Below are 13779 nucleotides of genomic sequence, written 5' to 3'. Positions count from 1 at the left end.
AGGACAAAAGTAGGCTCAAAGTGAAAAGTTGGAAAACAATTCTCCAAGCAAATAATATCCAAAGAAAAGCAGGTGTAGCCATACTCATATCTGACAATGCTGACTTCAAGACAATAAAAATAACCAGTGACAAAGATGGTCATTTCATAATGATAAAGAGGACATTGTATCAAGAAGACATAATACTTCTTAAATATATAAGCACTGGAATCAGGGAGCAATATAAAACACTAACTGATCTAAAGACAAAAACATATTTATACTTGGAGATCTCAATACACCATTGACAGCTCTAAACCAATCATCCAAACAGAAAATCAATAAAGAAATATTGGCTTTAAATGACACAAATGGACATAAAAGACATTTACAGGGCATTTAATCCCAGGACTTCAGACTACACATTTTTCTCCAGTGTACATGAAACATCCTCAAGAATAAATGGCCTGACCAGGCGTTGGTGCAGTGGATAGTGTTGGACTGGGACGTGGAGGACCCAGGTTCAAAATACCAAGCTTGCTGGCTTCAGCGTGGGCTCATCTGGCTTGAGCAAGGGGTCACTTGGTCTGTTGTAGCACCCCAGTCAAGGCCCATATGAGAAAGCAATCAATGAACAACTAAGGTGCCTCAACAAAGAATCGATGCTTCTCGTCTCTCACCCTTCCTGTCTGTCCCTGTCTGTCCTTATCTGTCCCTCTCTCTGTCTCTGTCACACACACACACAAAAGAATAAACCAAATGTTATGTCACAAAACTAATATTAACAAATTCAGAAAGACTGAAATTATACCAAATATATTTTCTTACTATAAGGCTTTAAAATTAGAATTTAATTGCAAAAAAGAAGTAAAGAAACTCATTAAAATGTGGAAACCAAACAAGATACTTCTAAAAAATGACTGAGTCAAAGAAGAAATAAAAGCAGAGATCAGCCTGATGACCAGGTGGTGGCACAGTGGATAGAGTGTCAGACTGGGATGCAGGGGACCCAGGTTTGCAACCCGAGGTCGCCAGCTTGAGCACAGGCTCATCCTGCTTGAGTGTGGATCATAAACATGACTCCATGATCTCTGGCTTGAGCCCAAGGTTGCTGGCTTGAGCAAGGGGTCACTTGCTCTGCTGTAGCCCCCCAGTAAAGGCACATATGAGAAAGCAATGAATGAACAACTAAGGTGCCGCAACGAAGAATTGATGATTCTCATCTCTCTCCGTTCCTCTTTCCCTAAATGTCCCACTCTGTCTCTGTCACACACAAAAAAAATTCATTTAAAAAAAAAAGCAGAAATCAAAAGATGTATACAGACTAATGAAAATGACAATATGACAAATCAAAATTTCTGGGATGCAGCAAAACCAGTAATAAGAGAAAAGTTTATATCATTACAGGCTTATATCAAGAAACAAGACAGATCACAAATAAACAGCTTAACATAGTATCTTAAGGAAATAGACAAAGAAGAACAAAGGCAACCCAAAACCAGCAGAAGAGAGGAAATAGTAAAAATTAGAGCAGAAATAAATGAAACAGAGAATAGAAATACTGTAGAAAAAATACAACAAAGAGCTGGTTCTTTGAAAAGATCAATAAAATTGATAAACAGCTAGCTAGACTCACTAAGGAAAAAAGAGAAAGAACTCATATAAATACAATCCGAAATGAAAGAGGAGAAATTACCACGGATACCAGAGATACAAAAGATCATTGTAGAATACTCTGAAAAATTATCTGGCACTAAATTTAACAATTTAAAAGAAATGGATAAATTCTTAAAACTATACAATCTTCGTAGACCGAGTTACGAAAAAATGGAAAGCCTAAATAGACCCATAAGCAGGGAGGAAATAGAAACTACTATCAAAAATAAAAGTCCAGGGCCAGATGGCAACACTAGTGAATTCTACCAAACATTCATATAAGAGATGTTTCTGATTCTTCTCAAAGTCTTCCAAAAAATAGAAGAAGCAATACTCCCTAACACATTTTATGGGGCAAACATAACCCTCATACCAAAACCTGGCAAGAACATTACAAAAAAAGAAAACTATAGACCAGGGGTCCCCAAACTTTTTACACAGGGGGCCAGTTCACTGTCCCTCAGACCATTGGAGGGCCGGACTATAAAAAAAACTATGAACAAATCCCTACGCACACTGCACATATTTTAAAGTAAAAAAAAAATGGAAACAAATACAATATTTAAAATAAAGAACAAGTAAATTTAAATCAACAAACTGAGCAGTATTTCAATGGGAACTATGGGCCTGCTTTTGGCTAATGAGATGGTCAATGTCCGGTTCCATATTTGTCACTGCTAGCCGTAACAGGTGATATGATGCACTTCCGGAGCCGTGATGCGTGCATCCCACGTCACCGGAAATAGTACTGTACGTGAGCCATGCTGCGCTTTGTGGCGCCGCCACATACAGTACTCCAGGAACACAGGATGAGGATGGATCCTGTGCTCCTCTCACTGACCACCAATGAAAGAGGTGCTCCTATCGGAGGTGCAGCGGGGGCCGGATAAATGGCCTCAGGGGGCCGCATGTGGCCCGCGGGCCGTAGTTTGGGGACCCCTGCTATAGACCAATAGTATTTCAAATGAATACAGATGCAAAAATCCTAAACAAAATATTAGCAAATCAAATACAACAACACATTAAAAAAATACATCATGATCAAGTAGGATTCATTCCAGGAGCACAGGGATGGTTCAACATACATAGATCGATTGTTATATACCATATCAACAAAACAAAGAACAAAAATCATATGATCCTATCAATAGACACAGAGAAGGCATTCTATAAAATACAACATCCTTTTATGTTTAAAACAAAATGAGTATAGAAGGAAAATATCAACATAATAAATGCCATATATGACAAATCATCAGCTAATATCATACTAAATGGTGAAAACCTGAAAGCTTTCCTCTAAAATCAGGAACAAGACAAGGCTGCCTACCCTCTCCATTCCCATTCATCACAGTGCTGGAAGTTCTAACCAGAGTGATCAGACAGAATAAAATAAAAGGCATTCAGATCAGAAACGAAGTAAAAGTTTCATTTTTTGCGAATGACATGATCCTGTATGTAGAAAACCCCAAAGACTCCACAGAAAGACTAACAGAAATCAATACAGTAAGGTCACAGGATACAAAATCACTATACAGAAGTTTATTGCTTTCATATATGCAAAAAATAAAACTTTAGAAAATGAACTAAAATAAAAGAATCCCTTGTACAGTTGCAACAAAAATAATTAAATACCTGAAAATAAACTTAACAAAGAACGTAAAGGCCTAAATACTGAAAACCACACAGAATTATTAAAGAAAATTGAAAACGACATAAGCCTGACCAGGTGGTTGCACAGTGGATAGTGCGTCGGACTGGGACGCGGAGGACCCAGGTTCAAAATCCCGAGGTCCCAGCTTGAGCACAGGCTCATCTGGTTTGAGCAAGGGATCACTTGCTATGCTGTAGCCCCCAGGTCAAGGCACATATGAGAAAGCAAACAATGAACAACTAAGGTGCCGCAATGAAGAACTGATTCTTTCATCTCTCTCCCTTCCTGTCTGTCTGTCCCTATCTTTCCCTCTCTGTCTCTCTCTCTGTCATAAAATATAAAAAATAAAATAAAATAAAATAAAAATAAAGTAACAACATAATGAAGTGGAAAAAATATTCCATGGTCATGGATTGGAAGAATAAACATAGTTAAAATGGCCATATTATCCAAAACAATATATAAATTTAAATTTAATGCAATTCTCATCAAAATTCCAGTATCACTTTTTAAATAAATGGAACAATAAATCAGCAGGTTTGTATGAAACCATAAAAAAACCTTGAATAGCCAAAGCAATCCTGTGAAAAAAGAACAAAGCTGGAGGCATTACAATACCTGACTTCAAATTATACTACAGAGCTACAATAATCAAAACAGCATGATATTGGCAGAAAAACAGACACACAGACCAACGGAACAGAACTGAAAGCTCAAAAATAAAACCATATAAATATGGTCAAATTATCTTTGACAAAAGAGCCCGTATGTACCTTGCCCAGGCAAGCCCAAGGTTTGAACCAGCAACCTCAGCACTCCAAGTCAATGCTTTATCCACTGCACCACCAAAGGTAAGGTAGCAAGAGAATTAATTATATGAAATGAATGAATGGTGAACCTCCCTCCCCAAGTACCCTTTCTGCCCAACAGATTAACATATATCAAGACCAAAGACTTAAAAGATATTTCTCTTAGAAAATGTGAACAGGCCCTGGCCTGTTGACTCAGTGGATAAAGCGTCAGCCCCATGTATGGATGTCCCAGGTTTGATTCCAGGTCAGGGCACACAGGAGAAACGACCATCTGTTTCTCCCCCACCCTCTTCCCCTCCCACAGCCAGTGGTTCGACTGGTTCCAGAATCCACCCTGGGCACTGAGGATAGCTCTGTTGGTCCGAGCATCAGCCTTAGGCACTAAAAATAGCTAGAATGATTGGAGCATTGGTCCAAGAAGGGGTTACCAGGTGGATCCTGGTTGAGTTGCATGCAGGAGTCTGTCTCACTATCTCCTCTCCTTTCACTTAAAAATATAAAAGAAAATGTGAACAATCTAAGAAAAAGCTGCCTGACCAGGTGGTGGCGCAGTGGATAGAGCGTCGGACTGGGATGTGGAGGACCCAGGTTTGAGACCCCGAGATCACCAACTTAGCAAAGCTCATCAGCCTGGACCCAGGGTCGCTGGCTCGAGCAAGGGGTCACTCGGTCTACTGTAGCCCCACGGTCAAGGTACATATGGGGGAGCAATCAATGAACAACTAAGGTGTCGCAATGAAAAGCTAATGGTTGATGCTTCTCTCTCCATTCCTGTCCGTCTGTCCCTATCTGTCCCTCTCTCTGACTCTCTCTGTCTCTGTAAAAATAAATAAATAAAAACTTATTTGACCAACAGGATCCCTGGCTTTAAAGAAAAAAAAAGAAAAAAGCACATTTATGCCTACTAATAAAGCCTAATCACCATTTTTACCATCATACAATATAGGCTAACATCTGAAATGCCCCCTTCATACAAAACTTCTAACCCATCTTTCGGTGTCCTCTCTTAACCATGAAAAAATAGACAAAGATAGTAAGATTTTTCAGAAAAAGCTGTATCACCAAAGAAAGACTAAGACAAATTGCAAAAAGAAATTCAAAAGAAGTAGATAAAATGCATGAAGAAAAAAGTGAAAAGAGTTTAATTTATATCCTCAGATTCATAAAAGATAATGGATTGCTAAAACAAAAGAATATTAACAAATAGACTCAAATTACAAAATAAAGCCCTTTGATGTGTACAAATATATAATATATAGTTTTTGCATATACATTATTCACAATTTAAAAACAAATGTGGTCTGACCTGTGGTGGCACAGTGTCAACCTGGAATGCTGAGGCTGCCGGTTTGAAACCCTGGGCTTGTCCAGTCAAAGCACATAAAAGAAGCAACTAGTACTACCTGAGTTGATGCTTCCCATTCCTCCCCCCTTTCCCTTTCTCTCCTTTTTCAATAAATAAAAATAAAATCTTTTAAAAAAACCTAAATTTAAATTAAAAAATTATAGCACTTATAGCACTTTGTAAAATTCAATATAAGATTCAGAAGGGCCTAACTAAATGGTGGCACAGTCAGTAGAGTGTCAGACTAGGATGCAGAGGACCCAGGTTCGAAACCCCAAGTCGCAGCTTGAGTGTGGGCTCATCTGGCTTGAACGCAGGCTCACCAGCTTGAGCACGGGGTCACTGGCTTGAGTGTGGGATCACAGACATGACCCCCATGGTCGCTGGCTTAAACTGAAACGTTGCTGGCTTGAAGCCCAAGGTCGCTGGCTTGAGCAAGGGGTCACTCGTTCTGGTGGAGCCCCCCAGTCAGGCACATATGAGAAAGCAATCAGTGAACTAAGGTGCTGCAACAAAGAATTGGTGCTTATCTCTCTCACTTCCTGTCTGTCTGTCCCTATCTGTCCCTCTGTCTCCTGTCACAAAAAAAAAATTTTTTAAGCAACTCACTTTAAAAAAAAAAAAAGATTCAGGAGGTAAAACTGAAGAAATCTCTCTTTGTAAGTAGACAAAGAAAGGTAACAGGAAAGAAAAGTAAACCACCAATAAAGTAGGTACCATATCTGACTAATATTTTCAAGAGGACAAAGTAGAAACTATAAAGGTGAGGAAATTATATTTTTTAATTTCATAACTAAAAAACCCACCAAAACACATATCTCCCTAAAATTTCTGAAATCAAGGAGGGACAAAGATCCTAAAAGCTTTTCGGGAAAGTGAAATAATGACAAGAAAGAGCTCAGTAATAAAAATAGCCAAGTTCTTTTGCAAAGCAGTATTGGAAGTTAAGAATACAATGCAGCAATACTTTCAAAGTTCTGACAAAGTAATTTTCCACCTAGAATTCTATATCCAACAAGTTATCTATAAAAGTAAGGGTAGAACAGATATTTTTAGACTTTAAAAAAGTCTTAAAAAACGTCATCCTAACAAAACAAAGTTAAACCAATAAAGATCACAACATGAAATCCAGGAAACCAGAGATCAAGCAAACACAACAGAGAGCAAAAGCAATTTCATGATGATCTGAAGATAGCTGTTTAGTAACCCTATTGAGAAATCATACAGTTCAAAATAAGAAAGGCCAAAGAAGACTAGGTAGAGGAGGGAAAAGAGGAAAATAAAAATAATTTAATGATGTATAAAAAAGGTAAAAATCAGAGCTAAGAATGGTTGGAGAGCCTGACTGGGAGGTGGCGCTGTGGATAGAGCATTGGACTGGGATGCGGAGGACCCAGGTTCGCGACCCTGAGGTCGGCAACTTGAGCGCGGGCTCATCTGGTTTGAGCAAAGCTCACCAGCTTGGACCCAAGGTCTCTGGCTCCAACAAGGGGTTACTCAGTCGGCTGAAGACCCACAGTCAAGGCACATATGAGAAAGCAATCAATGAACAACTAAGGTGTCACAACGAAAAACTAATGATTGCTGCTTCTCATCTCTCTCCATTCCTGTCTGCCTGTCCCTATCTATCCCTTTCTCTGACTCTGTCTCTGTAAAAAACAAACAAACAAACAAAAAAAGAATGGTTGGAGAGAGTTTGGGAAAAATTAGTGATCCATGCCTAGAAAATTAATCAAATGAAAAACAAACCAGTGTCCCTGGCTGGTTGGCTAAGCGGTAGAGCATCAGCCCGGTGTGTGGAAGTCATCCCCCCTGCCCCTGAAGCCTTGACTCAAATGATTCAAGCAATATAGCCCTGGGCACTGAAGATGGCTCCATGGCCTTGCCTCAGACACTAAAATAGCTTGGTTGCCAAGCAATGGAGCAATGGCCCCAGATGGGGAAAGCATCGCCCCATAGGGGGCTTGCCGGGTGGATCCTGGTCGGGGCACATGCGGGAGTATGTTTCTCTGCCTCCCCACTTCTTACTTAAGGGGAAAAAAAGTAGGTAAGCAGGAGACAACAAAGAGCCTTGACTGCCTAAGAAATATGAAATTTACAGTTTATAAACCTAAGCCTTTTCTGTAATAAATTTTGAACAAGTAAATTAAAAGAACAACTAGTAACACTTCCAACATGAAGGATTATTCCTTGTGGTATCATGCATCCTTCCAGACTCTTGTATGCTCTTTTTCTAATGTATATTCTTCAATTTATTCTCATAATCTGTTCTCCCCATTCCCTCGATTTTCCTCCCATTCTATTCCTAATCATGGTATTAATAAAATGAAATGATAATCTGTTAAACCAACAGACATACCTTTCCTGATCTTATAGACAAGAGAGTAGCCATTATATGATTGCTGTGTAGCAATTTAAAATGATAATGTTTGATGACAGAGAGAAACTGAATCACAATAGACTGTATGTGAAAAATCAGATTATCCATAAGACATGTAGTAAAATCACATATTGTAAAAATTTAAACCTTTCACAACTCACACATAGGTTGACAAGTTAGTTTTTACTTTGGATGGTGGCATGTTTTTTAAACTGTGATTCTCTGCATTTTCTCAAATATTTTTACAAGTGTATCATTTAAACAGAAGAAAAATTTTAAAATATTTGAATGTTTGAATTATTAAATTTTTAAAAATATTTTATTCATTTTAGAGAGAAGAGCAAAAGAAAGAGAGAGGTAGAGAAGAGGGAGAGGGAGAAGGGGATGAGGAGCAGGAAGCATTAACTCCCATATGTGCCTCGACCAGACAAGGCCAGGGTTTTGAATCAGCAACCTAAGCATTCCTGGAAAAAGGAGAGAGAAGTGGGGAGGGGGGTGCAGAAGCAGATGGGCACTTCTCCTGTGTGCCCTGGTTGGTAATCGAATCCGGGATATCTACATGCTGGGCCAATGCTCTACCATTGAGCCAACTGGCCAAAGCAATATATGTATTATTTTTAAATAGATCTACTATATATAATTGTTATGGAAAAGGAACAAACAGCAAGTGGCTTCCAGAAGGGTCAAAATGTCCTCTACCACAACAGTGATTTTTTTTAAAAGGATTAAGTTTATTTATTATACGTCTCTAGCTTTACCAAAACAATTTTTTCATCTCTCTCAAAATAACTTTTTAGAATTTTGATCATATCCATATTTCTCAATAATGAAGGGGCTAAAGAAACCATTTTAATTTTTTTCTTCTTTTTCCAAGTGAATGGAGAGGAGATAGACTCCCACATGCACCACAACCAGAATCCACTCAGCAAACCTGTCTCAGGCTGATGCTCTGCCCTCTGGGGACATGCTCACAACCAAGCTATTTTTAACACCTGAGGTGGAGGTTCCAAAGAGCCATCCTCAGTGTCCAGGGCTAATGCACTCAAATCAATCAAGCCATGGCTGCAGGAGAGAAAGAGAGGGGGGAGAGGGGAAGAGGAGGAAAAGTAGATGGTAGCTTCTCCTGTGTGCCTTGACCAGGAATCAAACCTGGGACAGCCACACACCAGGCCAACGCTATACTGCTGAGCAGCTGGCCAGAGCCTAAAGAAATCATTTTTATTCTTATGTTTTAAAAAAAAACCATAAATGGCCCATGAGTAAGGAAGAAGAGAGATTTAATAAATATTGATAAACTGTCATTTAATGACTAAATGAATACAACCCAACATCCTAAAAAAAAAATCTGATGATAAAACAAAGCAAATTTAAAATACAACTTATGGCCCTGGCCAGTTGGCTCAGCAGTAGAGCGTCAGCCCAGTGAGTGGAAGTCCTGGGTTTTATTCCTGGTCAGGGCATACAGGAGAAGTCAATCATCTGATTCTCCACCCCTCCTCCCTCCTGTCTCTCTCTTTCAGTTCTCCTCCCACAGCCATGACTTGAATGATTCAAGCAAGCTGGACCCATGCATTGAGGATGGCTCCATGGCTTCACCTCAGGTGCTAAAATATTGAATAGCTCAATTGTCCAAGCAACACAGCACTGGGCCTCAGATGGGCAGAGCATCTCCCTATAGAGAGAGGGCCTGCCGGGTGGATCCTGGTCAGGGCACATGCAGAAGAGTCTGTCTGCCTGCCTGCCTCTCACTAAACAAATAAATAAATAAATAAATAAAGTACAACTCACAAAGTAACTTCAAAATATTTAAGGATACATACCTGTGTGTCCAGGAATTGATATAAGCAAATATTCTGAGAGTATGTTCCTTTCTGAGCTGCAGTCCATCACCACCTTCTATATCTGATACTAAAATAAAGTAGAAAAAATAATTTTTAATTATGAATAAGTAATGCTAAACCACTATTAAAGCCAATACTTAAGCCCCTCAAAAAAATGCCTAGATTTACAAATGCAAATATTTCAAGTGATTTTTTTTCTTCGCTTTCACCAAAGAAAATAAATCTTGATTTATTTAATGACTAATCTGAACTTAAGAACAGATTTTTAGTATATGTAAGTCTGAGTAGAAAGAAAAAAGACGTTACGCAGTTATTCTGGTATTGTCTCTCAACTTCAAATCCACCCTTCTGTTCTATGCTTTGTAATGCTGGGGCTGGGACTCTGCAAACTATATATTTATTTCCAGTTGGTTTCCTGTTAGTATCTTCCTACAGTGTCTACACAACACTAGAAAAAGATTGGAAGGTAGGAGGAGACCAAAGACTTGTTAGTTTGCTGTATCTGAAAGCATCACTCAGCAGCAGCACTAATTGCAGGCTCTATTTCATGGTATCATTCTCTTAGAGGTACCAGGATTAGCCAGGCAGCATTCTTTCCTTGAAGTTCTAGCTTCTAAGTGATTATATTCTGACAACTCTCTTTACATTGTTTCACCAGATTTAGGGGAGAATGGATGTTTCCTGCAGTTATCATCGTCATCATCATCATCATCTTCTGAGTATCCCTCTGGGTTCCTCTTTGCACTTTAAATCTTCAACATCTGTGTAGTTACTTCTCTTTATTAAATTTCCTCAATTCCCTGACTGAACCCTGATTAACATACTGGCATTTCATAAACATATATACTACTACTACTATGAAAGAAACCTAAAGTTAAATCCAAAAGAGAAACTGTATAAATATAATTGATTAGTGGTTGAAATAAGTCTTTTAATGTAAAATGTCTGACTGTACAAAATCAAGGATCAGCAAAATTTTCTATATAGGGCCAATAATGAAATAGACTCTGCAGGCCATAAAGTCTCTTTCACACTATGCAGCTCTGCCACTGTGTCCTGAAAGCAGTAATAGACAATATGTAAACGAATGAGAATGGCCATGTTACAAAAAGACTAACTGGCCAGGTTTGGCACACTGGCCCATAGTTTGCCAACTTCATGTTAGACTAAGCCCAACAAGATAACAACCCATGGCATTTAATCTTCATTCACTATGTCTAGAAGTCATCATTTAATACCTGTTGAGCACTGCATATGCTACAGACAATGGGGAACAAAATAGCAACAGTCCCCATCTCCAGAACTTAGTCTAGTGATACACACACACACACACACACACACACACACACACACACACACAGAAATAAAGAATACTTATATATATTGTGATAAATGCCAAGAAGAAACCAAGTAGGAAATTGTGTACCAAGTAACTATAATCCATCTCAGAATGGGGAGTCAAGAAGAAATTCTCTGAAGAGGTGATTGTTAAGCAAAGACTAGAATGTTAGGAATTCAGACATTAAAAAGAGAAAAGAAAAGGCTTCTAGGTAAAGAAGTTAATGTTTAAAGAGAATCCCCAGGGGCCCTGGCCGGTTGGCTCAGCGGTAGAGCGTCGGCCTAGCGTGCAGAGGACCTGGGTTCGATTCCCGCCCAGGGCACATATGAGAAGCGCCCATTTGCTTCTCCACCCCTCCACCGCGCTTTCCTCTCTTTCTCTCTCTTCCCCTCCCGCAGCCAAGGCTCCATTGGAGCAAAGATGGCCCGGGCGCTGGGGATGGCTCTGTGGCCTCTGCCTCAGGCGCTAGAGTGGCTCTGGTCGCAATATGGCGACGCCCAGGATGGGCAGAGCATCGCCCCTGGTGGGCGTGCCGGGTGGATCCCGGTCGGGCGCATGCGGGAGTCTGTCTGACTGTCTCTCCCTGTTTCCAGCTTCAGAAAAATGAAAAAAATAAAAAAATAAAAAATAAAGAGAATCCCCAGGATGATGGGAAGAAAGATCCAAGAATGATCACTGTGCACAGACCCCAAGAGCACTTAGTTCAGACAGAAGCAACAGAAAAAGAGAACGCTAGGTAAGATGGTTCTGAGATGGGGAAACTAAACATATATTTTACACTTATGTTACATGAAAAAGCATTTTACTCGTTTAGAGAAACTATAATAAATGCAGACAGAAACTTAACACACATGCATACACAAACTTTGCAATTACTAAATACAGGAATGAAAGAAATCATGCAAGTCAAAAAATATAACTATGGTATACTACCTGGCTTGGCAGTGAACAATATTTGCATAGTCCTAATAACATAAATATACAATACTACTATATTTCCCCATGTATAAGACACTCCCATATATAAGACACACCTTAATTTGGGGGCCCGAAATTTGAAAAAAAATGTATTGAAGTTATTGAACTCGTTTTATTCATCATAAAATTCATACAACTTCTCATCACTGTTAAAACTGCCATCCATTAGCTTGTCCTCATCTGTCTGATGAAGAATTACTGTCTTCAACAATGAGCGCAAATACAAGTGCGAAAAAGCGGGAAATGTAAGTAAAAAATAAAAATCTACAATCACTGTATAAGACGCACCCAGTTTTTAGAACCCAAATTTTTCAGAAAAGAGTGAGTCTTATACATGGGGAAATATGATAATTCATAAACAAATGAAAAGGCACGGCAAGGGTAAAGAAACTAATCCTCGCCTGGTCGCACATGGATAGAGCAATGGCCTGAGATGCTGAGGATGCAGGTTCAAAACCCAAAGGTCACCAGCTGGAGCGGGAGCTCAGCAGCTTGAACGTGGGGGTCGCTGGCTTGAGCATGAGATCATAGACATGACCCCATGGTCGCTGACTTGAGCAAGGGGTCACTCGCTCTGCTGTAGCCCCCAGGTCAAAGCATATATGAGAAAGCAATCAATAAACAACTAAGGTGCCACAACGAAGAACTGATGCTTCTCATCTCTCTCCTTCCTGTCTGTCTGTCCCTATCTAGATGTCCCTCTCCCTGTCTCTGTGAGGGAAGGAGAGAGGAAGGGGGGAGGGGGAAAAGGAGGGAGGGAGAACTATGGCCCTGGCCAGACAAGTCAGTTGGTTAGAGCGTCATCTCAAAGCTCAGAGGTTACCAGTTCAATCCCTGGTCAGGGCCACAGAAACAGATTGATGTTCCTGTCTCTCTCCCTCTTTCTCTCTCCACTTTCTTCTCTCTAAAAATTAATAAATAAATAAATTTTTTTAAGTTAAAAAGAAACTACGATTGCCTGACCTCTGGTGGTGCAGTGAGTAGGACATCAACCTGGAACGTTGAGGTCCCAGGTTCAAACTCCCAAAGTCCCTGGCTTGAGCATGAGCTTATCTGACCTTGAGCGCAGTCTTGCCAGCTTGGGCATGGACTCATCAAAATGATCCCAAGGTCACTGGCTTGAGCCCAAAGGTTGCCCCTATGCAAAAGTATATGCCAAACAAATGGGTAACAAGATAGTAGCACCTTAGGCCCTAAAAGTCAAAGACACTACTGCCCTTCTGAAAGAAGATCCTTACAACAAAACCTAGCAACCATGACCAAGTAAGATAAAGCAGGAGATAAGGCAGCTACTAAAAACAAGCTTTTGGTTTATATGATTTTACAAGAGGAGACTGTAGTACACAATGACAGTTTTCCTTCTTTAGTCAAAAAACACAAGGAACAGAGTGTGTAAGGCCAGTAGCAGCGGCCACCATCACTGCAGCCTGGCCCATGCAGATTCTCATTTGATTTGGACAGTGGGTAATGAAACAATGAAGCCAAAAACTGGTGAGCCAACACCTTTAATCCAGCGGGCAAGTAAAAACACACTGGGCTCCAAAACCCACTGAGTTTCCTAGAATCAAAGGTTTCTAGCTCACTAGCCTTATTTACCTCTGTTCCCCATCTCCTTCTCTCTGCACAAACTGTGCACAAACTGGTTTATCCTTTAGCATTCTGCCATCTTGGCTGCCTCTCCTCTCTTCCACGTGGCCTTTCTCTGCTCTCCGTTTTCCGCTCTCTCCTCTAATGCTAATCTCAGGAACCAAAAGAGCGAGCTCCCGGTCTGCCCTACTTTATAGTATAGAGATCA

General features: G+C 40.0%; 1 protein-coding gene across 2 annotated transcripts in view; it reads right to left on the bottom strand.

Moving 5' to 3' along the window:
* Positions 1–13779, bottom strand: part of USP34 (ubiquitin specific peptidase 34) — a 307835-nt gene that overhangs the window by 239988 nt on the left and 54068 nt on the right. For both annotated transcript variants that reach the window (XM_066378190.1, XM_066378191.1), the window contains exon 2: positions 9647–9734. In XM_066378190.1, coding sequence (XP_066234287.1) covers positions 9647–9734 — 88 coding nt within the window. The remainder of the gene's footprint in view (positions 1–9646; positions 9735–13779) is intronic.

The sequence above is a fragment of the Saccopteryx leptura genome, chromosome 3 (genome assembly GCF_036850995.1).
Source record: "Saccopteryx leptura isolate mSacLep1 chromosome 3, mSacLep1_pri_phased_curated, whole genome shotgun sequence".
Classification (NCBI taxonomy): Eukaryota; Metazoa; Chordata; class Mammalia; order Chiroptera; family Emballonuridae; genus Saccopteryx; species Saccopteryx leptura.
The sequence above is the reverse complement of the archived record's forward strand: the minus strand, read 5'-3'. Positions and strand labels throughout refer to the sequence as shown.